At 52.8% G+C, this 25,560-nt stretch overlaps 1 protein-coding gene across 1 annotated transcript in view; it reads right to left on the reverse strand.

Moving 5' to 3' along the window:
* Nucleotides 1-25,560, reverse strand: part of NUCB1 (nucleobindin 1) — a 27,169-nt gene continuing 1,609 nt past the window's right edge. Inside the window, exons 2-15 of the mRNA XM_058424875.1 lie at nucleotides 24,059-24,307; nucleotides 23,501-23,646; nucleotides 19,651-19,758; nucleotides 18,193-18,325; nucleotides 13,023-13,126; nucleotides 11,073-11,258; nucleotides 10,716-10,806; nucleotides 4,668-4,726; nucleotides 4,329-4,421; nucleotides 4,165-4,257; nucleotides 2,168-2,338; nucleotides 1,540-1,657; nucleotides 999-1,146; nucleotides 1-521 (exon numbers count right to left, since the gene is read on the reverse strand). Coding sequence (XP_058280858.1) covers nucleotides 1,040-1,146; nucleotides 1,540-1,657; nucleotides 2,168-2,338; nucleotides 4,165-4,257; nucleotides 4,329-4,421; nucleotides 4,668-4,726; nucleotides 10,716-10,806; nucleotides 11,073-11,258; nucleotides 13,023-13,126; nucleotides 18,193-18,325; nucleotides 19,651-19,758; nucleotides 23,501-23,635 — 1,398 coding nt within the window. The 5' untranslated portion in view covers nucleotides 23,636-23,646; nucleotides 24,059-24,307 and the 3' untranslated portion in view covers nucleotides 1-521; nucleotides 999-1,039. The remainder of the gene's footprint in view (nucleotides 522-998; nucleotides 1,147-1,539; nucleotides 1,658-2,167; nucleotides 2,339-4,164; nucleotides 4,258-4,328; nucleotides 4,422-4,667; nucleotides 4,727-10,715; nucleotides 10,807-11,072; nucleotides 11,259-13,022; nucleotides 13,127-18,192; nucleotides 18,326-19,650; nucleotides 19,759-23,500; nucleotides 23,647-24,058; nucleotides 24,308-25,560) is intronic.

Consider the following 25,560-nt stretch of genomic DNA (forward strand, 5'->3'; position numbering starts at 1 on the left):
CAGCTTTGGGTTTTCTGTCCTTGTGGCTGAAGGGACCCTGAGTGAAGGCTGCAGACTCATCACGGGCAGACGGAAAGATACCAGGATTGGGCCTCTCAGAAGTGATGCTTGAATCCAGTCTTCAAAGATGAGGACTCCAGCAGGCGATGTGGCAATAGCGTTTTGGAGGGACCGGTACAGATACACAGGCACAGAGCCATGCATTTGTTCCAGAAAGTATATTTGGATGGAACCGGAACACGGAACAGGACACGCAGCAGGACGTGGAGCAGTGTCAGATGAGGCCAGAAAGGTGGGTGGGACTGGTCTTCAGGGGCTCCAGATGAGGCTGAGGGGCTGGGCCCAGGTCCTGGAGTGGGGTCAGCTCTGGGACCCTTCTGGGGCTGTGTGAGGAAGGGGCTGGGGGCCAAGAGGTCCAGGAGGAGGCTGGCGATGAGCTGGTTGGAAGCCAGGGGTTCAGGGAGGCCCAGGATCCTGGTATCAGGGTTCACCGGCTAAACTGAGGATCCCCTGGCACCCAGCTGTGGAAGGGACACTGTCTTTCAGGCATCACTGGTTCCTCAAAAGGTAGGGGAAGGTCTTGAGGGACCACCCCACGCCCTCATTAATCAACCAGAAGCTTGACCCGGAGCAGCAGCGGGGATTCCAGTAGCTGTGGGCATACAGGATGCTAGGGCGGCCACAACCCAGGCAGCTGAGGCCGAGCCACCTAGGAACACAGGCTCAGAGCAGACCCTCTTGGGACAGACGGAAAAGGGGAGGGGCTTCCCTAAGTTAAGCCGATCACTGAGTGCCTCACTGGACACGAGAGAAGGCAAGCCCCTCGGAGGACAGAAGGGAAGAGCCACAGACTTGGAGGCTGTGAAAGTGGAGACAGGTGGACCTGGGGTGGCAGCAATGCATGAAATGCCAGCCCGTGCCCCCGCCCCAGGAGCCCAACATGCCACCAGCCCCCAGGGAAGCTGACTGTGCCACTTCATCTAGCGCCCATCAGTTGCCTTGGAGCATCAGGAATCCTGAGGGCTGGGGTCCCTGAGGATCACAGATGCTGGGGCACCTCAACCTCAGGGAGCCGCTCGAGAAGTTTCTTTTCTGAAGTGTCCACCTCCTTCTGGTCACCGGCTGGAGCTGGGACAGGTACATCGTCTGGAAATGGAGGGAGGGAATGGTGGCACAGGACATCCCAACCCCTCCTCCCCCAGGCCCCCAGAGGCCCAGCCCCTCCTCCCTCACACCCAGGGGTCCCAGCCCCCAGCCCCTCCTCCCTCACACCCAGGGGTCCAGGCCCCCAGCCCCTCCTCACTCACAGTCAGGAGTCCAGGCCCAGCCCCTCCTCCCTCAGACCCAGGAGTCCGGACCCCCATCCCCTCCTCCCTCAGACCTGGGAGTCTGGGCCCCCAGACCCTCTTCCCTCAGATCTGGGAGTCTGGGCCCCCAGTCCCTGTTCCCTCAGATCTGGGAGTCCAGGCCCCAGCCCCTCCAACCTCAGACCCAGGGGTCCAGCCCTGCAGCCCCTCCTCCCTGGACTAGGGCCAGCACCTGTGTCTGGGTGGAACTTGAGCTGCCCCTCAGGGTGAGCGGCCGGGGCCTTGTGGCCCTGCTGCTGCTGCTGCTGCTGCTGCTGCTGCTGCTTCCGCTGCTCCATGTGCAGCACGGCCTGGGGGGGGGGGGGGGGGGGGGGGTCACACAGACAAGAGGGCGTGACGCTAGCACTGCAAGTGCTCAGGCCTCAGTCCCCAAACTGAGATTTCACAGCAACCTGCTAAGTGGTCACTGGCCAATCCCTTCTCCGTGGGCCTCAGTTTTTCTCTTTCATTGACAGTTGGGCTTAATAATAGTCAAGGATCCAGTTCTCCCTCCAGTCACGGCTTGGGTCCTGCTTTGGGACAGGGAAACCCTCACCCATCCATGGCTGAGTCTGCTCTTCTCCCCTCCTGGGCCTTTCCCTCCTCACTTACAGCCTTACTGCCCTGATCTAACATGGCAGCCACAGAGCCGTCAGAGATGGGAAAACATCTGCCCTTACTCAAGATGGCGGTGAATACTTGAGGCTCCCCCAGTGATTAACATGGTGGCCACAGGCCTTCCCAGCTTCTGGACACCCATGGGGACATGGACAAGGGCAGCCAGAGATTCAGTGGATGGAAGCAGCTTCCCCCGCTGTCACCTGCTGCAGCTCTCTCTTCTGGGCCTCCAGGCGGCCCTGAGACCGCCCTAGAGCCTCTGTCTCCTGGCTGAGGCGCTGGGCCTTGGCATTCAGCTCTGCCTCCCGAGCAGCCAGCTCCTCTTCAAAGCGTCTCAGCTCTTCCTCAGTGTAGGCAGGGTGCATCTCCACTGTCTGCAGGGCGGACACAGGGGCCATCAGGGGCACAGGTCCAACCTCGGCCCACCCACGTTGGAGAGGGTTGTGCCAATGGGGGAGGTGCAGAGGAGGCTGGGAGGCCAGGGCCATGTGGGTGGGCAAAGAAGCCCTAGTGGGAGGTGGGAGTGGGATAGAGACCGAGAGACAAGGCCGGGCACCATAGCTCACGCCTGTAATCCCAGGACTTTGGGAGGCCAAGGTGGGAAGGATCACTTGACACCAGGAGTTCAAGATCAGCCTGGGCAGCATAGCGAGACCCTGTCTCTACAGAAAATTGGCTGGGCATCTTGAAAAATATATAGAAATAGGCCAGGCGCAGTGGCTTACATCTGTAATCCCAGCACTTTGGGAGGCCAAGGTGGGTGGCTCACCTGAGGTCAGTAGTTCGAGACGAGCCTGACCAACATGGAGAAACCCCGTCTCTACTAAAAACACAAAATTAGCTGGGCGTGGTGGTACACGCCTATAATCCCAGCTACTCAGGAGGCTGAGGCAGGAGAATTGCTTGAACCTGGGAGGTGGAGGTTGCAGTGAGCTGAGACCACACCATTGCACTCCAGCCTGGGCAACAAGAACAAAACTCTGTATTGAAAAATAAATAAATAAAACAGAGACCTAGATTAGCTGGGCATGGTGGTATGTGCCTGTAGTCCCAGTTACTCAGGAGGCTAAGGAAGCAGAATCACCTGAGCCTAGGAATTCGAGGCTGCAGTGAACTATGATTATGCCACGGCACTCCAGCCTGGGTGACAGGAGACCCTGTCTCAAAAAATATAATTAAATAAATAAATAAATAAATAAAAGAATGAGCTAGATTAGCTAGGCATGCTGACATGTGCCTGTAGTCCCAGCTAATAGGGAGGCTCAGGCAGGAGGATCACTTGAGGACAGGAGTTTGAGGCTGCAGTGGGCCATGACAACACCCCTGCACTCCAGCCTGGGTAATCCCAGCACTTTGGGAGGCTGAGGAGGGTGGATAGCTTGAGTCCGGGAGTTTCAGGGCAGCCTGGCCAACATGGCAAAACCCCGACTCTATCAAAAAATACAAAAACTAGCCAGGTGTCGTGCGGTGGTGCATGCCTGTAATCCCAGCACTTAGGGAGGCCAGGTCAGGTGGATTGCTTGAGTCCAGCAGTTCTAGAGCAGCCTGGCCAATATGGCAAAACCCCATCTCTACAAAAAATACAAAAATTAGCCAGGCGTGGTGGCTCACGCCTGTAATCCCTGCTACTCATGAGGCTGAGATGGGAGGATCGCTTGAATCCAAGAGGCAGAGGTTGCAGTGAGCCGAGATCGCACCACTGGGCTCCAGCCTATGCGACAGAGCAAGACCCTGTTTCAAAAAAAAAAAAAAAATCACACCTCTAATCCCAGCACTTTGGGAGGCCAAGGTGGGTGGATAACCTGAGGTCAGGAGTTTGAGACCAGCCTGGCCAACATGGTGAAATCCCATCTCTACTAAAAATACAAAAATCAGCTGGGTGTGGTGGCACGCACCTGTAATCTCAGCAACTCAAGAGGATGAGCTGGGAGAATTGCTTGAACCTGGAAGGTGAAGGCTGCAGTGAGCCGAGATCGTGCCACTGCACTGCAGCCTGGGCGACGGAGTGAGACTCCGTCTCAAAATAAATAAATAATAAAAAGAGTCCTAGAGACATGGGAGACCCAGAGATAGGGATGCAGTGACCCAGGAGAATGGACGGAGACCCAGAGAGAAAGAGAAAGGGCCTGAGTTTGTTAAAGAAAGGTCATGGCTGGAAGCGAGCGAGGTTCAGGACCCCGAGTATTCCCCATGTTCTCACCTCCCAGCCCTCCCCGGTGTCCCCAAACTCCTTTCTCTGAGTGGATGCGAGGAACTCCTCCAGGGTCACGAGGCGGTCCTGGTTAGTGTCCACCTGGGGAGCCAGATAAGGGTGAGTGACAGAGCTGGGGCCCCGTCCTCTCCCCCGCCTGGCCCCCACCTCACATTCTTCATCACATGCTCCCGCATGCGCAGTCGCTCCTCCTCCATCTCCCGCATGTCGTCCTCCTCATTCTTTGGGTCGTACACTTTCTCCAGCTGCAGGAGCAAGCCAGAGGCAGACAGCATTGAGAGGTCTCCAGCGAGCTCATTCCCGACAACTTCAACTCCCAGCAGTCCTTTGGGCACGCCACCACTCCTGGGAGCCGTTTTTGCCCCAGGGGCTGATGGGAGTTGTAGTTTTCACTGAGCTCTCACCCAGGGGGATTTAAGGGGACTGCTAGGAGGAAACAAGTGGCTGATTTGGGCGTCCCTCCAGGTGCCCGAGGCTTCCAAGATGCTCACCTCCTTGGTGAAGAGGGCCTCCAGCTCCTGCTCATCCAGGACACCATCACTGTTGATATCTGAAGGGAAGGGGATAGCAAGGTATCTCAGGGGACCGAGGACGGGGTGCGTCAGGTCCCTGGTGAAGAAATTTTGGGCTGATGTGGGGTCTGTTATCAGAGGACAGGTAACTACGGGTATCCCGCGGTGGGACAGTGGCCCCCAAGCTTTAGCACCCCACTAGGCCCGTTGCTAGGGCCACTGCCTAGCGACCAGGGGGTTGAGAATGGAATAGATGACAGGGAGGGTTCAGGGAAACATGCTTGGGTCACTGTCATGCAGTATTCTCTAGCCCTGGCATTCAGTACTCGGGACACAGAGTCAGCTCCAGGGTTATCAGGGACCTCTGCCTCCCAGAGAACCAGGCCAGTGCTGACTCCAGTTGTGAGGGGAGCCTCTCCTACCAACGTAGACCCCACAGCTGCAGGGCTTCCGGCTCGGTCAGCCACACTTCCTGCCCTCACCACCGGCCCTCCTCCTTCCTCGGCTCCCTCAGACAAGCACAACCTTGCTCCTGCGGAGGAGGCCAGGAACCCTCATCTTGCAAATCCAGTGGTTAAGTTCCGCCTGCATCTGACTTGACTTTCTGCCCTTGGCTTCCAGAACATGATTCTGTTCTCTCTGGCTGCCCCTCCATCTCCTTTAACGGCTCCATCCTCTTCCTGACCTCCACATGCTAGTGCGGCCCAGGGCTCAGGCCTGGGGGTCTCTTCTCTGCCTAAACTCTGGATCTGCGCTGTCCAATACAGTAGCCGCTAGCCACATGGGCTGTTTAAATTTAAATTGATTAAGATTAAAGAAAATGTAGGCGGTGGCTCACGCCTGTAATCCCAGCACTTTGGGAGGCCGAGGCGGGCGGATCATGAGGTCAGGAGATCGAGACCATCCTGGCTAACATGGTGAAACCCCGTCTCTACTAAAAAAATACAAAACAATTAGCCGGGCGTGGTGGCGGGCGCCTGTAGTCCCAGCCACTTGGGAGGCTGAGGCAGGAGAATGGCGTGAACCTGGGAGGCAGAGCTTGCAGTGAGCTGAGATCACGCCACTGCATTCCCGCCTGGATGATAGAGCAAGACTCCGTCTCAAAAAAAAGAAAATGTAGGGGCCGAACTTAGGGGCTCATGCTTGTAATCCCAGTACTTTGGAAGGCTAAGGCAAGAGCATCACCTGAAGTCAGGAGTTCAAGACCAGCCTGGCCAACATGGTAAAACCCTGTCTCTACAAAAATACAAAAAATAGCCAGGCATAATGCCAAGTGCCTGTAATCCCAGCTACTCAGGAGGCTGAGGCAGGAGAATAGCTTGAACCCGGGAGGTGGGGGTTGCAGCGTGCCAAGATCACGCCATTGCACTCCAGCCTGGGCAACAGAGCGAGACTCTGCCTCAAAAAAAAAAAAAAAAAAAAAAATTTAAAAATTGGCTGGGCATGGTGGTGTGCACCTATGATCCCAGCTACTCTAGAGGTTAAGGTGGGAGAATCACTTGAGCCCAGGAGGTCTGGGCTGCAGTGAGCCATGATCACGCCACTGCACTCCAGCCTGGGTGACCAAGGAAAACCCCATCTCTAAAAATAAAAAATAAAAAAACGTATAGGGAGTTGCTCTGAACCTATTCTGGTCTGTAGGGACTGCCTGATTAAAAAGATTAAATAAGGTTTTTATTTTTTTATTTTTTAGAGACAGGGTCTCACTCTGTCACCCAGGCTGGAGTGCAATGGTGTGATCATAGCTCACTGAAGCCTGAACTCCTCGGCTCAAGCGATCCTCCTACCTCAGCCTCCCAAGTAGCTGGGACTACAGATGCACACCACCACACCCAGCTAATTTTTGTATTTGTTTTCGTAGAGATGGGGTTTTGCCATGTTACCCTGGCTGGTCTTGAACTCCTGGGCTCAAGGGATCCACCTGCCTTGGCTTCCCAAAGTGCTGGGATTATAGGGGTGAGCCACCGCATCTGGCCTATTTATTATTTATTTATTTATTTATTTATTTATTTATTTATTTTATTTATTTATTTTTGGACGGAGTCTCGCTCTGTTGCCAGGCTGGAGTGCAGTGGCGTGATCTCAGCTCACTGCAACCTCCACCTCCAGGGTTTAAGTGATTCTCCTGCCTCAGCCTCCTGAGTAGCTGGGACTACAGGTACGCACCACCACGCCCAGATAATTTTTGTATTTTTAGCAGAGATGGGGTTTCACTATGTTGGCCAGGATGGTCTTGATCTCTTTTTTTTTTTTTTTTTTTTTTTTTTTTGAGACGGAGTCTCGCTCTTTCACCCAGGCTGGAGTGCAGTGGCGCGATCTCGGCTCACTGCAGGCTCCGCCCCCCGGGGTTCACGCCATTCTCCTGACTCAGCCTCCCTTGTAGCTGGGACTACAGGCGCCTGCCACCTCGCCCGGCTAATTTTTTTGTATTTTTAGTAGAGACGGGGTTTCACTGTGTTAGCCAGGATGGTCTCGATCTCCTGACCTCGTGATCCGCCCGCCTCGGCCTCCCAAAGTGCTGGGATTACAGGCGTGAGCCACGGCGCCCGGCCGGTCTTGATCTCTTGAGCTCGTGATCTGCCCTCCTCAGCCTCTGAAAGTGCTGGGGTTACAGGCGTGAGCCACTGAGCCCAGCCTATTTTTTATTTTTTTGAGACAGGGTCTCACTCTGTTGCCCAGGCTGTAGGGCACTGGTATGATCATAGCTCACTGCAGCCTTGAATTCCTGGGCTCAAGTGATCCTCCCACCTCTGGGTCCCGAGGAGCCGGGACTACAGATGCACGCCACCACACCCAGCTAATTTGTGTATTTTATTTGTAGAGATGGGTTATTTGTAGAGATGTAGCCATGTTGCCCAGGCTAGCCTTGAACTCCTGGACTCAAGGGATCCACCCACCTCGGCCTCCCAAAGTGCTGGGATTACAGGTGTGAGCCACCGCATCCAGCCCAAATGTCCTCTCTAGAGCTGTGCTGGGACTCCAGTACAGCAGCCACTAGCCACATGGGGCAATTGAAATAGAAATTAATATCCAGTAGAATGAAAACTTCAGTTCCTCACCATTATGCTAAGTGAAATAAGCCACACACACACACACATGTGCACACACACGCGACAAATACTAAAAGATTCTACTCGCACGAAGTACCTAAAATAGTCAAAATCATAGAGACAGAAAATAGAATGGTGGTTGCTAGAGAGCGGGGAAGAAGGGGAGGGCAAGTGGTTTAATGGATACAGTTTCAGTTGTGCGAGATGAAGAGCTCTCAGAATTGGTTGCATGACAGTGTAAATATACTTAATACTATTGAACTGTACAATTAAACATGTTTAAAGCTGGGTGCAGTGGCACATGCCTGCAGTCTCAGCTACTCAGGCGACTGAGGCAGGAGGATTGTTTGAGGCCTGGAGTTTGAGTCCAGCCTGGGCAACATAGCAAGAATCCTGTCTCAAAAAAAAAAAGGCGGGGGGGTGGTGCCTGGTGGGATGGCTCATGCTTGTAACCCCAGCACTTTGGGAGCCAAGATAGGTGGATCGCTTGAGCATAGGAGTTTGAGACCAGCCTGGGCAACATGGTAAAATCTTGCCTTTACTAAAAATTTAAAAAATTAGCCAGGCATAGTGGTACGTGCCTGTGGTCCCAGACGCTTGGGAGGCTGAGGGGGAGGATCACTTGAACCTGGGTGGTTGAGGCTGCGAGGTAGTACACGTCACTACCTGAGACCCCATTACAGAATCTTCTTTGATTCTTTTTTACTTTTTATTGTTTTTTGAGACAGAGTCTCACTCTGTTGCCTAGGCTGGAGTGCAGCAGTGTGATCTCAGCTCATTGCAACCCCCGCCTTCCGCCTCCCGAGTTCAAGCCATTCTCCTGCCTCAGCCTCCTGAGTAGCTGGGACTATAGGCGAGCACTACCATGCCTGGCTAATTTTTCTATTTTTTTTTTTAATTTTTGAATTTTTAGTAGAGACTGGGTTTTGCCATGTTGGCCAGGCTGGTCTCCAACTCCTGGCCTCAAGGGACCCACCCGCCTCGGCCTCCCAAAGTGTTGGGATTACAGGCGTAAGCCACCACACCCAGCCTAGAACCTTCGTTGATTCTGAGATGCACTTTTGTGTTCTTCTATTTTATCACCCCTGAAATAGGGATGCACCTTTTTTTTTTATTTTTTTGTTCGTTTTTTTGAGATGGAGTCTTGCTCTGTCACCCAGGCTGCAGTGCAATGGCACGATCTTGGCTCACTGCAACCTCCGCCTCCCGGGTTCAAGTGATTCTTCCACCTCAGCCTCCCGAGTAGCTGGGATTATAGACACCCACGATCATGCCTGGCTAATTTTGGTATTTTTTTTTTTTTTTTTTTTTTTTTTTTTTTTTTTTTTTTGAGACGGAGTCTCGCTCTGTCGCCCAGGCTGGAGTGCAGTGGCGCAATCTCGGCTCACTGCAAGCTCCGCCTCCCGGGTTCACGCCATTCTCCTGCCTCAGCCTCTCCGAGTAGCTGGGACTACAGGCGCCCGCCACCACGCCCGGCTAATTTTTTTGTATTTTTAGTAGAGACGGGGTTTCACCGTGGTCTCGATCTCCTGACCTCGTGATCCGCCTGCCTCGGCCTCCCAAAGTGCTGGGATTACAAGCGTGAGCCACCGCGCCCGGCTAATTTTGGTATTTTTGTGGAGATGGAGTTTCACCATGTTGGCCAGGCTGGTCTTGAACTCCTGACCTTAGGTGATCCTCCCACCTCAACCTCCCAAAGTGCTGGGATTATAGGTGTGAGCAACCACGCCTGGTCTTTTTTTTTTTTTTCTTTTTAATAGAGACAGGTTCTCACTTTGTTGTACAGGCTGGTCTTGAATTCCTGGGCTCAAGCCATCTTCCACCTCGGCCTACCAAAGTGCTGGGATTACAGACGTGAGAGCCACTGCACCCAGCCCAGGACGCATCTTGTTTTCAATGGTACGTTAATTTAATTGGCAGCTTACATAAAATGCTAGCACCTCTCATACTGTACAGTCTCTTGGAGTTACTAAAGTATGGTATGATCTGTATGCCTGATCACTGGGTCTGAGGGGGAGGTACTTTGTTTTGTTTACAGTTGTATCCATAAGGTCTTGACAAAGCTTGGTCCTTAGAGGGAACTTAGGAAAGGTTTGCTGAATGAATGAGTCAGGCCTTGCTAAGCTCTTCTGACGGGCTGCAGATTCTGGGACAGGGTGCTGGGCTTATCTGAGGGGGCTTGGGAACCCCAGGCCACATTTCCAGACACGAAGAGACAGACTGAGGGGAGTATGCCTTTGATCCACCATAGAGAAAGGGCTTTCGAGGCCAGGTGCAGTGACTCACGCCTGTAATCCTAGCACTTTGGGAGGCTGAGGGGGGCAGATCACATGAGGTTGAGAGTTCGAGACCAGCCTGGCCAACATGGTGAAACCCCATCTCTACTAAAAATACAAAAGTTAGCCAGGCATGGTGGTACATGCCTGTAATCCCAGCTACTCGGGAGGCTGAGGCAGGAGAATCACTTGAACCCAGGAGGTGGAGGGCAGGGGGTGGCAGTGAGCCGAGGTCACGCCACTGCACTCCAGCCTGGGCAATAGAGCAAGACTATCTCAAAAAAAAAAAAAAAAAAGGGAAAAAGAAAAACAGAAAGGGCTTTCCAGGCCTCTGGAGGCCTGGTTCTTAGGGAACAACCCAGTCCTAGCGACAGGGCTCTCAGAGGGGACCAGGGTTTCTTCTGGGCTGCTGTGGGCAGAGGGTCCAGGCCTAGCTAAGCCTGGTTTGTTTACAGTGGACACCAGCTGTCCTTAGAACCCCGGGGTCTGGTGTTTGCTAGAAAAGAGGCCCAACCCTTCCATGCAAATCCTAGCCTTATAGCCGGGAGAAGCAGGGCTGTCTGGTCAACCAGGGGACATAGGCTCGGCTCTTGGGCCTGACTAAGCCCTCCTGGGACACACACACCCCTCTTAGCATTCAGGTCCTAGAAGGGTCAGAGTCTAGGGTTCATCCTGGCTCTGGAACTCCCTCCCCACCTTACCATGCAGTATGAAGAAGGTCTTGGGGTTAAACCTGTTGGGGTCCAGTCCATCCAGCTCCTCCCACACCTCCTTCAACTGGGCTTGGCTGCCCTGTGGAGGGGAGAGCCGGGAGCTGATGAGCAAGAAGTCTGGATGCCATGGGATAAAACCAAATATCCCTTTACCCCCATCCAACAAACATTATGTCCCTCAAGCAAGAAAACTACAACTCCCAGCAGCCCCTGGAGCAGCCAGGTACAGTAACAGGAAGTTTCTGCCTTGAGGGCCCCTGGGAATTGTAGTTCTTTAACTGCTTTCTTGTCTTGGGTTTTAATAGGATGTGGTAGGGAGTGGATGGACACGAATGGGGTCCTTACAGGCACGTTGACTTTGGGGTGCTCGCGGTGCCGGCGCTGTTGCTCTTCCAGCTTCCTCTCTGCCTCCCTTCTCTGCTCCTCTCCCAGTGACTCCAGATAACGCCGTCTCTCGTGTTCCTTAAGCATCTCGTAGCGCTTGAACTCTTCATGATGGGCTGCATCGTACTGGGCAAGGTCCCGGGTGGCCTGGGGAAAGGCACAGGGTCATTCCCCTCTGCCCCCTCTGCCCAGCCCCCAATTCCAGCCTGTAAATGGCAGGCCCTTGGCCCTGAACCTGGCTGAGGGCAGCCCCAGCCTCTACCTGTCCTATGTCTCATGTCCTGATGTCCCTTTTTTCTTTTCTTTTCTTTTTTTTTTTTAAGAGGGAGTCTTGCTCTGTTGCCCAGGCTGGAGTGCAGTGACACAATCTCTGCTCACTGCCTCACTTGAACCTCTGCCTCCCGGGTTCAAGTGATTCTCCTGCCTCGGCCTTTCGAGTAGCTGGGATCATAGGCATGTGTCACCAGGCCTGGCTGATTTTTGTATTTTTAGTAGAAATGAAGTTTCACCATGTTGGCCAGGCTGGTCTCAAACTCCTGACCTCAGGTGATCCGCCCACCTCAGCCTCCCAAAGTGCTGGGATTATAGGCGTGAGCCATCGCGGACAGCCTGATGTCACCCTTTTTGGTTTCCATGACTGCTCCTGCCCCATAACACACTTTCTTCTCTTTATTCAAAACAGATTGGGATGGTTATACAATAGCAACTTCAACCCACCTCTTTCAAGTCCTCCACAATCTCCAGATCTTGGAGAAATAAGTAAATAGGAACAACAAATGTGGTGAACTTAATATTTATGTATTTCAGGTACAGCTAGGCGGCCAAGAAAATGAGGTCAGGCTAGGAGAGGTGGGTCACGCCTGGAATCCTAGCGCTTTGGGAGGCTGAGGTGGGAGGATCACTTGAGCCCGGGAGTTCAAGACTAACTCACGTAACATAGCGAGACCTTGTGTCTACTAAAAATTTTTAAAATTAGCCTGGTGCGGTGGCTTGCACCTCTGGTCCCAGCTACTCAGGAGGGTCAGGTGGGAGGATTGCTTGAGCCCAGGAGGTCGAGGCTGCAGTGAGCTGTGATCGTGCCACTGCACTCCAGCCTGGGCATCAGAGCAAGACGCTGTCTCAGGGAAAAAAAAAAAAAAAGTAAAAAGAAACTAAAAAAAGAACAAGAGGTTTCTAACTATTTAGAACCAGCGTTCAAATCTAGGCTTTGCTTTGCGACCGAATCTCATAAGCTCTGTGACATTGGGCAAGTTACTCAGCCTCTTTGTGCCTCAGTTTCCACCTCTGTAAAATGGAGTTAATACCAGGTTGAATAGTAAATCCCCCCCACCCCCTGCCCCGCACTCCCAAATTCGTGTCCACCTGGAATCTCAGAATGTGATCTTATTTGGAAATAGAGTGTTTGCGGACGTAATTAGTTAAGATGATGGGCTGCTGGATTACGATGGGTATCACTATAAGAAGAGCTGGGCGCGGTGGCTCATGCTTGTAATCCCAGCACTTTGGGAGGCCAAGGCGGGTGGATCACCTGAGGTCAGGAGTTCAAGACCAGCCTGGCCAACATGGTGAAATCCTGTCTCTACCAAAAATACAAAAATTATCCAGGCGTGATGGCAGGCACCTGTAATCCTAGCTACTCGGGAGGCTGAGGCAGGAGAATCACTTGAACCCGGGAGGCGGAGGTTGCAGTGAGCCGAGATTGTGCCATTGCACTCCAGCCTGGGGGAAAATAGTGAGACTTCGTCTCAAAAAAAAAAAAAAAAGAAAAGAAACCACTCAGCCCTCTACCAGCCTCCAACCTCAGAGAACACCAGCAGGAATGGTGAGCTGGCTCACGTCTGGGACTCTGTCCCCTTCTCCCCTTCCGCAAAGCTACCCTCAATCCTCTGCCTCTGGACCCACTCCCACTACCGTCTGGATCAGCAGCTCCAGGTCGCGGGCCTCGAATGTATGCTGGTTCTGAGGGTCCAGGTGTTCAAACTGTTTCAGGAGATTCAGATGATCCACCTGTACATCTGGAAGAGAGGGAAGAGTCCAACACCTCAGGGCATGTTCTTTCAGAACCCCCATTTTGGGCCAGACATGCTCTAAAGAAGTCACGGACGGCACTAGGGAAGCCCAGAAGACAGCTTGAGCCCGGGGCAATCAGGGAGGGCTTCCTGGAGGAGGTGATCCCACAACTGAGTCTGATGCTTACAATAATAACCATAATAAAAACTAACATGTACTGCCCACTTACTAGATGCCAGGCCATGCCCTAAGCACTTTAACTGTATTAATTCATTTACTTTCCACAAAATCCTGACAACATGGGTTCTATGATTATCCCTATTTTATGAATGTGAAAACTGAGACCCCTTGAGGGATTGTGACTGGTCTAGGGTACCAGCTAGAAAGTGGCAGAGCAAGGATGGGAACCAGCCACTGGACATCCAAAACGATGACACTCAACCATTTCTTTCTTTCTTTTCCTTCTTTTTTTTTGTTGTTTTGGAGACAGGGTTTCACTCTGCAGTGTCAGGATCTCGGCTCACTGCAACCTCCGCCTCCCAGGCTCAAGCAATCCTCCTTCCTCAGCCTCCTGAGTAACTGGGATTACAGGTGCGTGCCACCACAGCCGGCTAATTTTTGTATTTTTAGTAGAAATAGGGTTTCACCATGTTGGCCAGGCTGGTCTTGAACTCCTGACCTCAGGTGATCCACCCACCTCGGCCTCCCAAAGTGTTGGGATTACAGGCATAAGCCACCGCACCCAGCCTCAACCACTCTTTAAAAAAACAAACAAGGCTGGGCACGGTGGCTTACACCTGTAATCCCAGCACTTTGGGAGGCCGATGTGGGCGGATCACAAGATCAAGAGATTAAGACCGTCCTGGCCAACATGGTGAAACCCTATCTCTACTAAAAACACAAAAAATTAGCTGGGCATGGTGGTGCGCACCTGTAGCCCCAGCTACTTGGGAGGCTGAGGCAGCGGAATCACTGGAACCCAGGAGGCGGAGGTTGCAGTGAGCTGAGATCACGTCACTGCACTCCAGCCTGGTGACAGAGTGAGACACTGTCTGAAAAATAAATAAATAAACAAATAATAAATACAAACAAAAGAAAAACATCAAAATTTCTGATAAAGCATCAACCAGTCTTAGGGGTTAAATTGCATGCTCCTGAGTTTCTATGTTGAAGTCCTAAGCCCCAGTACCTCAGAATGTGACCCGATTTGGAGACTAGGTCTTTATAGAGGGAACCAGGTTAAGATGAGGTCTTTACTGTGGGCCCTAATCCAACATGACTGGTGACCTTATAAAAGGCAGAAATTTATGGCTGGGTGCAGTGGCTCATGCCTGTAATCCCAGCACTTTGGGAGACTGAGGTGGGAGGATCAACTGGGCTCAGGCATTTGAGGCCAGCCAGGGCAACATGGTAAAACCCCATCTCTACAAAAAATACAAAGATTAGCTGTGTGCAGTGGTGTGTGCCTGTAGTCCCAGCTGCTCAGGAGCCTAAGGCAGGAGAATCACTTGAGCGTGGGAGGGGGAGGTTGCAGTGAGCCGAGATGGCAGCACTGCACTCCAGCCTGGGTGATAGAAGTGAAACCTTGTCTTGAAATAATAGGCCGGGGGTGGTGGCTCACAGCTGTAATCCTAGCACTTTGGGAGGCCAAGGCGGGTGGATCACCTGAGGTCAGGAATTTGAGACCAGCCTGCCCAACATGGCGAAACTCCATCTGTACTAAAAATACGAAATTATCCAGGCGTGGTGGCACGTGCTTGTAATCCCAGCTACTTGGGAGTCTGAGGCAGGAGAATCACTTGAACCCGGCAGGCAGAGGTTGCAGTGAGCTGAGATCACGCCACTGCACTCCAGCCTGGGCAACGAGAGCAAAACTCTGTCTCGGAAAAAAATAAATAAATTAATTAATAATAATAATAATTAACAATGAAAGGAGAAATTTGGGCCAGGCACACACAGAGGAAAGATGGTGTGAAGATGCAGGGAGAAGACGGCCATCTGCAAGCCAAGGAGAGGGGCCTGGTACAGAGCCTCCCTCACAGCCCCAGAAGGAACCAGCCCTGCCAATACTTTCACTTTGGACTCTGACTGCAGGCCACGAGACAGTCAAGTTCTGTTGCTGAAGCACCTGGTCGGTGGTACTTGGTTACAGCAGCCTCAGCAAACAAGTGCAGCCTCCCTTGTATGGGAGTTTCCAAGTGGTCACGAAGGGGTAGGGTTTCTAGGCAGGAAGGGACAGCGCACACGCTGCCAACACACACTTACTCACTGCACGCACATCTTCCGAGGCCTCTAGGGGCCCAGGCCTGCACTGTGCAATGCTGGACCCAAAATGAATCAATGAATCAGCCTGGTTGTGGCCTCCAGTGGCCCTTGGTTAGGTGGGGAGAAAGACACACACACACACACACACACACACACACACACCCCTAGAATTTACACACACACACACACACACACACACACACACACCCCTAGAATTTGGGAGACCCAGGCTGCAGTTAGAATTTGGGAGACCCAGGCTGCAGTGGAGGCAGCTCCGGCCCTGGCTGAGCCCAGAGGGGTGACAGGCGTGCAAGACACAGGTACAAACTGAATCTCAAATTAATTATTTGTGCCAGCGACGTGTGTTGAGCCGCTATTCCAGGCTGACCCAGCGCCGGCCACTGTGGACACAGCAGGAATCAGATGATGACAGAATTCTGACTCTTGGAGGCCAGGCAGGGTGGCTCATGCCTGTAATCTCAGCACTTTGGGAGGCCGAGGCGGGTGGATCACCTGAGGTCAGGAGTTCGAGACTAGCCTGGCCAACATGGTGAAACCCTGTCTCTACTAAAAATACAAAATTAGCCAGGTATGGTGGCAGGCACCTGTAATCCCAGATACTCAGGAGGCTGATGCAGGAGAATTGCTTGAACCTGGGAGGCAGAGTTTGCAGTGAGCCAAGATTGTGCCACTGCACTCCAGCCTGGGCGACAGAGTGAGACTCTGTCTCAAAAACAACAACAACCAAAAGAGTTCTGCCTCTTGGAGCACCCAGTCTAGAGAGACAGAGAACAGACGACCAAGGGATGAACAAAGGAATACCAAGGACACAAATAAAACAAGGGCTCCTTCACACAGGACAGCCGGGGCAGTGACACTCTGAGGAGGTGACATTCCAGGGGAGATGGAAGGTCCATGGACCAGGCAAAGAGCCCTGAGAAAGGATGTCACGGGACAGCGGGGTGAACGGACAAAGGTCCCGAGGCTGGACGCCAGCAATTTCTAAAAATGCTGACACAAGAAGGTCAGGGTGCATAGGGGAAGGGTGGGGTCGGGCGGGTGTGGCCAAGGTCCACCCAGGCTCCGAGCAGCCAAGAGGAACGTGAACGCAGGCCTGAGGGCACTGGGGTGCCGGGGGCAGGCTCTGGGCAGAGGAGGGACAGGACGAGCCTGGGTGTTGTGGCAGCTGGATACTGGTGCCCTAAAAGATATCCACATCCGGATCCCTGGCACCTGTGAATGCATGAACTTTCAGGGCTAAGGGGTCCTGGCGGATGGGATTACATTAAAGACCTTGAGATAGGGGCCAGGGCCGGTGGCTCAGGCCTGTAATCCCAGCACTTTGGTAGGCCGAGATGGGAGGATGACTTGAAGTCAGGAATTCAAGACCAGCCTGGCCAACATGGCAAAATCCAGTCTCTACTAAAAATACAAAATTAGCCAGGCGTGGTGGCACACACCTGTAATCCCAGCTACTTGGGAGGCTGAGGCAGGAGAATCACTTGAACCCAGGCGGCGGAGGTTGCAGTGAGCTGAGATCACGCCACTGTAGTGCAGCCTGGGAGACAGAGCGAGATTCCGTCTCACAAAAAAAAAAAAAAAGGCTGGGCACTGTTTCTCCTTGCTTAGCTAATATCTTTCTTTTTTTTTTTTTTTTGAGACGGAGTCTCGCTCTGTCGCCCAGGCTGGAGTGCAGTGGCACAATCTCGGCTCACTGCAAGCTCCACCTCGGGTTCACGCCATTCTCCTGCCTCAGCCTCCCAAGTAGCTGGGACTACAGGTGCCCGCTACCACGCACGGCTAATTTTTTGTATTTTTAGTAGAGATGGGATTTCACTGTATTAGCCAGGATGGTCTCAATCTCCTGACCTCGTGATCCGCCTGTCTCGGCCTCCCAAAGTGGTGGGATTACAGGCGTGAGCCACTGCGCCCAGCCCAAGTTTGAAGTTCTTTCAACTTTTTTTTTTTTGAGATGGGGTCTTGTTCTGTTGCCCTGGCTGGAGTACAGTGGCACAGTCATGGCTCACTACAGTCACATCCCAGGCTCAACGATCCTCCCACCTCAGCTTCCTAAGGAGGTGGGACCACAGGCATGCATTACCATGCCCAGCTCATTTTTTAATATTTTTTATAGAGACAGGGGTCTTGCTATGTTGCCCAGGCTGGTTTTGAACTTCTGGGCTCGAGTGATTCTCCTGCCTCAAAAAGTGTTGGAATTGCAGGCGTAAGCCAGTGCACCCAGCCTCTACCAGAATTATAAATGACAATGATTTTTTTTTTCTTTTTTGAGTCAGAGTTTCACTCTGTTGCCCAGGCTGGAGTGCAATGGCACGATCTTGGCTCACTGCAACCTCTGCCTTCCGAGTTCAACCAATTCTCCTGCCTCAGCCTCCTGAGCAGCTGGGATTACAGGCATGCGCCACCATTCCCAGCTAATTTAGTATTTTTAGCAGAGATGAGGTTTCACCATGTTGGCCAGGGTAGTCTCAAACTCCTGACCTCAGGTAATCTGCCTGCCTCAGCCTCCCAAAGTACTGGGATTACAGGCGTGGGCCACTGTGCCCAGCCCATGATAAAGATTTTTAAAAACAACAAATGGAAACAGAATATAAACCAACAACATTGTAATGTTAATATTAAATCATGCTAGGAGGAACACTGGGGCAATCTGCCACGCACATTTCAGCACATTTCACAGCGGGGAGGGGGGCCTCACCTGCCTAGCACACAACCACCTGGAGGCCGGGAGCGAGGCCACGCTTCCCCACCCCTCCCTCCCTGTCCCTCCCGCCCTGCCCCTGCTCACTGGGATCCTGCTCGGCGTCCATCTTGGCCTTGAGCAGCATCCGCAGCCGCGACACCTCTTGTCGCTTGAGCTCATCCAGCTTGGTGCGGACATGGTGGCTGACGAAGTCCAGCTCTCGGCTCAGCTTCCCGCTCTGATGGGAGAGGAGACCCTGGTCAGCCTGGGGGCCTGCTCTCTGTCTTCTCTGGAAGCTTCTTACAAGCTTTCTCAAGCCCCAGTCTTATACCGCCCCTTCCCTGCTTATAGTCCCCCCGCTCCTCAGAGTCTCCAGGAAGGACAGCTCCCAGCCCGTCAGCCTTCAAGGCCCTGCCCACCTCTGCTGCCCCATCTCCCGTCATTCATCAAGTCACATGTTTAGGGCCAGGTGTGGTGGGTCATGCCTGTAATCCCAGCACTTTGGGAGGCTGCGGTGGGAGGATCGCATGAGCCCAGGAGTTCAAGATCAGCCTGGGCAACATGGCAAGTCCCTGTCTCTAGAAACAATACAAAATTAGCCGTGCATGGCGGTGAGACCCAGGCCCACGAGAAGGACAGATCCTGATACGAGGGTTCAGTGTCCTACTCAGTGAAATGGGGATAATGATGGTGCTCCTAGAGGCCTGACATGGGAGTTCATGGTGACGTGAGGGACACCAGCACCTCCCTTATTTTGAATTCTTCCTCTGTAGAAGGCACCATAGGAGCATTCTGTTAACGCAACCCTCCCAGAACACTTGCTAAGGAGTGTCACCACGCTCTTCCAAACCCTTTACACATCTTCCTTTGGAAAATCCAAACCCCAAAATTCTTCCCTTGGAAAATCCAAACCAGAACCGTGCGCGGCAGGTTCTATGATGACTCCCATTTTACAGATGGGGAAATTGAGGCGCGGTGAGGGGAGGCCCCATAGCTGGTAAGTGGTGGAGCTGCGACTGAAAGCCTGCCCGCGGGACTCTGCACTAACCACGTATTCTGTGTTCCCCAGAGCTCTTCCCAGCTGGTGACCCCAAGAAGCAACTTCTCCCTGAGCCTCACTTTGGTGATTTCAAATACAAGCAGAGCTGGAGTCATGTGGCCCCTTTGAAGAAACCAGTATGGCCGGGCGTGGTGGCTCACGCCTGTCATCCCAACACTTTGGGAAGCCGAGATGGGCAGATCATGAGGTCAGGAGTTCGAGACCAGCCTGGCCAACATGGTGAAACCCCATCTCTACTAAAAATACAAAAATTAGTCAGGCGTGGTGGCGTGTGCCTATAATCCCAGCTACTTGGGAGGTTGAGGCAGGAGAATTGCTTGAACCTGGGAGGTGGAGGTGCAGTGAGCCGAGATCGCACCATTGAACTCTAGCCTGGTTGACAGAGTGAGACTCCGTTTCAAAAAAACAAAAAACAAAAAACAAAAAACAGAAACCAGTCCTCTCCTGAACTCTGCCCTCCCAGCACGTACCCCTCCCACAGCCCCCACTGCCCCTAGCCGCACCTTGATGTCCTCCGCATTGGCAGCCTGCAGCTTCTCTCGGAAATGCCCATCCGTCTCCAGCACATCGATGACCTCCTGGAGGTACCGGTGGTAGTACAGGCCTGTGTCCTGAGGCAATGAGGCAACAAGGACAGACATAGCAGCCCCTGCTCCCACCCCCACCCCCACCCTCACTCCTATTACTGCTATGGTCCGCTCCCTGGGGCAGCTGATGAGGGACTCAGTTTTTACCTTTTCCCACGTATGTAGCAAAGATGAAATGAAAATCATATCAGTGAACACCCAGCCCAATACTGCCCAGAGTGGGTGCTCAGAGTGGACATGATTTGTTGGGAAGCCGTGAATCATACCTTTATCCATCCATCCATCCATGCATCTACCCATTCATCCATGCATCCACCCACCCATTCATACATCCCAACCACCCATCCATACATCCCACCCGCCCATCCATCCATACATCCCACCCACCCATCCATACATACATCCCACCCACCCATCTATCCACCTATCATCCATCCATCCATCCACCCGTCCATCCATCCACCCATCCATCCACCCACTCATCCATCCATCTACCCATCCATCCATCCACCATCCATCCATCCACCCATCCATCCATCCACTCATCCATCCATCCACCCATCCACTCATCCAACCACCCATCCATCCACCCGCCCATCTATCCACACATCCATCCATCCAACCATCCATCCATCCATCCACTCATCCACCCACCCATCCATCTACCCACCCATCCATCCACCTGCCCATCCATCTACCCACCCACCTATGCATGCATTCACTCATTCAATGAACATTCACCAGGCCCCTATCACATGCCAGGCCCTGTGAACAACACAGACAAAAGTCCCAGGCCTCCTAGTCCCACCCCTGTCATGCGTAGCTGGGTGGCACTTTACTCTCCCTGGGCCTTCTTTGCTCTTCCTATTTATAAAATAGGCAATATATCCTCTGCCTCCCAGAGTTGTGGTGAAAAGCAAATAAGATAAATTGGAAAAAATAAATAAAATTACAAAAGAGAGAAGGCCAGGCATGGTGGCTCATGCCTGTAATCCCAGTGCTTTGGGAGGCTGAGGCAGGAGGATTACTTGAGCCCAGGAGTCTGAGGCTGCAGTGCATTATAATCAAACTACCTCACTCCAGCCTAGGTGACAGAGCAAGACCGTGTCCCAAACCAAAAAAAAAAAAGGGGCCGGGTTTGCCTGTAACCACACTTTGGGCGGACGGACGGGCGGATCACAAGGGAGCTCGTCCTTGCTAAACAAGGCGGGTGGATCACGAGGTCAGGAGATCCAGACCATCCTGGCCAACACGGTGAAACCCCGGCTCTACTAAAAATACAAAAAATTAGCCGGGCGTGGTGGCGGGCACCTGTAGTCCCAGCTACTCGGGAGGCTGAGGCAGGAGAATGGTGTGAACCTGGGAGGCGGAGCTTGCAGTGAATCGAGATCGCGCCACTGCACTCAGCCTGGGCGACAGAGCCAGGCTGTCTCAAAAAAAGAAAAAAAAAAAAAAAATGAGAGAATTGGCCAGGCATGGTGGCTCATGCCACCATGATTCTAGCACTTTGAGAGGCCAAGGCGGGTGGATTGCTTGAGCTCAGGAATTCGGGACCAGCCTAGGCAACATAGGGAGACATCCGTTGCTATAAAAAGAAAAAACTTAGCTGGGCATGGTGGCACATGCCAGTAGTCCCAGCTACTTGGGAGGCTGACACAGGAGGATCACTTGAGCCCAGGAGTTCAAGGCTGCCGTGAGCTATGATCCTGCCACTGCGCTCCAGCCTGGGCACCAGCACAAGACCCTGTCTATTAAATATATATATACATATATATATATATATACACATTCTTTACCTCTTTACCAAGTCTCACAACATCCCACATGGTCCACATAATCCCCCTCTCCCCTCCCCCTCACTCTCCCTGCTCCAGTCACAGCAGCCTCCTTGACGTCCTCAACTTGCTCTGCTTTCTCCTACCAAGTGGCCTTTGCTCATGCTGTTCCCTCTGCCTGGAATGCTCTTCCCCTCATTTCCTCTCTTCCTTGCTCTTGACTTAACATACCTCTCCAGTTCAGAACTTGGTGGCTCACATCTATAATCCCAGCACTTTGGGAGGCCGAGGCGGGCAGCTCACTTGAGGTCAGGAGTTAGAGACTAGCCTGGGCAGTATAATGAAACCCTGTCTCTATCAAAAATACAAAAAAAAACTAGCTAGGCATGATGGCACACACTTGCAGTCCCAGCTACTCCAGAGGCTGAGGCAGGAGGATTGCTTGAGCCTGGGAGATGGAGGTTGCAGTGATTGCATCACTGCACTCCAGCCTGGGTGACACAGCAAAAATCCATCTCAAAAAAAAAAAAAGAAAAAGAAAAAATGAGGTGGCTCATGCCTGTAATCCCAGCACTTTGGGAGGCTGAGGCAGGCAGATCGTGAGGTCAAGAGATCGAGACCATCCTGGCCAACATGGTGAAACCCCATCTCTACTAAAAATACAAAAATTAGCTGGGCGTGGTGGTGTGTGCCTGTAGTCCCAGCTACTCGGGAGGCTGAAGCAGGAGAATCACTTGAACCTAGGAGGCAGAGGTTGCAGTGAACCAAGATTGCACCACTGCATTCCAGCCTGGCGACAGAGCGAGAAAGAAAGAACTCAACTCATGCCTCCCATCCTCCCTGACTGTCACCCCTGGTGTTCACTCATAGAGCCCTGCCCTTCGTCTTCCATCTCCCAGTGAGCAGGGATAGTCCATGGGTATAGGGCATGCACGTGGCTGGGCCCTAACAACTACCACTGTGCCTGGCTCGTAGAAGGTGCTCAGGAAACATGTGGAATGGAAGAAAAGAAATGGGACTCAACGAAGCCTTCCTGGGTCTGCAAGGATTTCACAGAATAGAGGCCTAACTTGCAGCGTGGGGACCAGGAACATGCAATGATCCATTCCAGGGGGTAATGACTAGCCCATTCTTTGTTTTTTGAGACAGAGTATCAGAAAACAGTCTCAGCTCTGTTGCCCAGGCTGGAGTGCAATGGCATGATCTCGGCTCACTGCAACCTCCACCTCCTTGGTTCCAGTAATTCTCGTGCCTCAGCCTCCCAGAGTAGCTGGGATTTATAGGCATGTGCCACCACGCCCACCTAATTTTTGTATTTTTGGTAGAGATGGGGTTTTGCCATGTTGGCCAGGCTGGTCTCGAACTCCTGACATCAAGTGATCCGCCTGCCTAAGCCTCCCAAAGTGCTGAGATTACAGGCATGAGCCACTGCGCCTGGCCTGACCAGCCTATCCTTATGGGGAGCTATAGGAAGATTCCCACCACAAGACACGCACTGGCCTTCAGGATCTCCAAAGTTCCAAATCCCTTAAGACCAAAGCTTTTATTGGGTTTGATAAACACATGTTGGAATTAATAAACAAGCAGTTCACCCGCCCTTTTGTAATTTAAACTACAACTCCCAAGAGCACCATGAAGTCAGAATACCCCAGCTAGCCAACATCAACTGCTACTGGGAACTAGCAACATGGTGCTACTGGGAAATGTAGTTTTGTTTATTTGTTTTCAAATTCCTTCTTGGGTGAAGAGAATCTTAAAAAAAACAGAGGTTTAGTTGGGGCGTGACGCAGATTTTCCACACCTCAGAGTCAGGGACCTCCAGTTTTTCACCAAGTCAAACCCCTACTGCTGGGAGGAATGGCGGGCAAAAAACAAGCTACAACTGTAGGGCCAGGAAGTCACTGGAGCATCCACCCTACGGGCATGGGGGTCTGCAGGAGCTGTAGTACCACTGCAAACAGCTGGCTGGACAGCAGGGCAGGGCCACTCACGGGACTCTCAGTCGCAGGGGTCTCCTCCTTGTTGGGCGCCCCTCGCTCCAGGGGAACAGCCAGCACAGCGCGAAGCAGGAGCAGCAGCAGCAGCGGCAACAGAAGGAGGGTTCCTCGGGACCCAGAGGGAGGCATGGCGGTGTGGTCTGTGGGGGATGGAGGGCTGAATAATGCATAATGTCTGTCCCAAGCCTCTTCCTCCCCTGGAACCAGGAGTTCGGGCCCCCAGCGCCGCCCCCACTTCCAAGAATCAAGACACAAGCATTTCGTTACCGAGGACCCAGGATTCCAGGCCTCCAGCCTTCCCTTCCTCCGACACAGGTGTCTGGGCCCTCAGACCCAGGAGTCCTGGCTCCCAACACGCTCCTCCCTCACACTCAGGAATCCGGGATCTCGGCCGCCTCCTCCCCCAGACCCAAGAGTCCAGGGTCCCAGGCTCCTCTTTTCCCAGGACCTAAAGTACGGGCACCCAGTGCATCCTCCTCCGGGACCCAGTTTTCCAGCCTTCTGGCCCCCATCCTCCCTAGGACCCAAGAGTCTGGAACCCTGGCCTCTCACCTCTCCTTCACCGCAGAGGGCGTTTTCCAGGGTGGGTAAGGACCTCCGGTGCGTTCTTGGTGATTTCCCCCCTAGGCCACGCCCACTTATCCACAGAGGCCCCGCACCAAAGCGGCCTGATTGGTCCACGCTAGCTCTGTACGCTTCATCCACGTCTAGCGGCCCCGCCCCTTGCCGAAGTCGCTCGCATTTTCGTGAAAGCCTTGCTTCCTTCTCGGAATCCCAGCCTCTTGACGCCACATTTCCCGCCTATGCCAAAAGAGAGAGAAGGCTTTTAAAGATAACTACAACTCCCTGCCGGCCGGGGGAAGAATAACCTCCGCGGGCATCGTGGCCCCTTCGCCTCATGGGAGCTGTAGTTTTCCCATTTATTTTCGCCCCACAAAGTGCCTGGAAGTTACAGCGCGGTAGCAATTGCATAGCCTTCCTTATGAGTTTATTTCTTCTTATTATTATTATTTGCGACAGGGTTTGCTCTGTCACCCAGGCTGGAGTGCAGTGGCGCAATCACTTCCCACTGCAGCCTCTACCTCCCAGGCCCAAGCAATCCTCCCGCGTCAGCCTCCCAAGTAGCTGGGACCACAGGCCACACTACCATGCCTGGCTAATACATATTTTTTTAATTTTTAATAAAAATATTTAAATCTTTAATTCTTTTTTAGCCTTTTTTTAACGTTCTGTCTTTCACACTTCTCACACTTTGTTGTTGTTGTTTTTTAAAGAGACGGATGTCAGGCCGGGCTTGGGGTCTCACTCCTGTAATCCCAGCACTTTGGGAGGCTGAGGCGGGCAGATCACCTGAGGTCAAGGGTTTGAGACCAGCCTGGCCAACATGGAGAAACCTCGTCTCCACTAAAAATACAAATTAGCCAGGCGTGGTTGCGCATGCCTGTAATCCCAGCTACTCAGGAGGCTGAGGCAGGACAATCTCTTGAACCCGGGAGGCGGAGATTGCAGTGAGCCGAGATCGCGCCACTGCACTCCAGCCTGGGCGACAGAGTGAGACTACGTCTCAAAAAAAAAAACCAAAAAGGGACGATGTCTCTGTGTTGCTGGTCTGGATCTGGATCTCCTGGACTCAAGCAATCTTCCCTCCCCGTCTCCGCCTCCCAAAGTGCTGGGATTACAGGCGTGAGCCACTGCGCCCAGCCTCTTTTAAGTTTCTTATAAGGGAGATGTGTACAGTGAGGCCGCGAGGTCTCTGATCTCTATCTCTCTTTCTCTCTCTTTTTTTTTTTTTTTTGTGAGACGGAGTCTCGCTCTGTCGCCCAGGCTGGAGTGCAGTGGCAAGATAGCTCACTGAAAGCTCCGCCTCCCGGGTTCACGCCATTCTCCTGCCTCAGCCTCCCGAGTAGCTGGGACTACAGGCGCCCGCCACCATGCCCGGCTAATTTTTTGTGTTTTTAGTAGAGATGGGGTTTCACCATGTTAGCCAGGATGGTCTCGATCTCCTGACCCCGTGATCCGCTCGCCTCGGCCTCCCAAAGTGCTGGGATTACAGG

This window comes from Hylobates moloch, unplaced genomic scaffold (genome assembly GCF_009828535.3).
Source record: "Hylobates moloch isolate HMO894 unplaced genomic scaffold, HMol_V3 SCAFFOLD_12, whole genome shotgun sequence".
NCBI lineage: Eukaryota > Metazoa > Chordata > Mammalia > Primates > Hylobatidae > Hylobates > Hylobates moloch.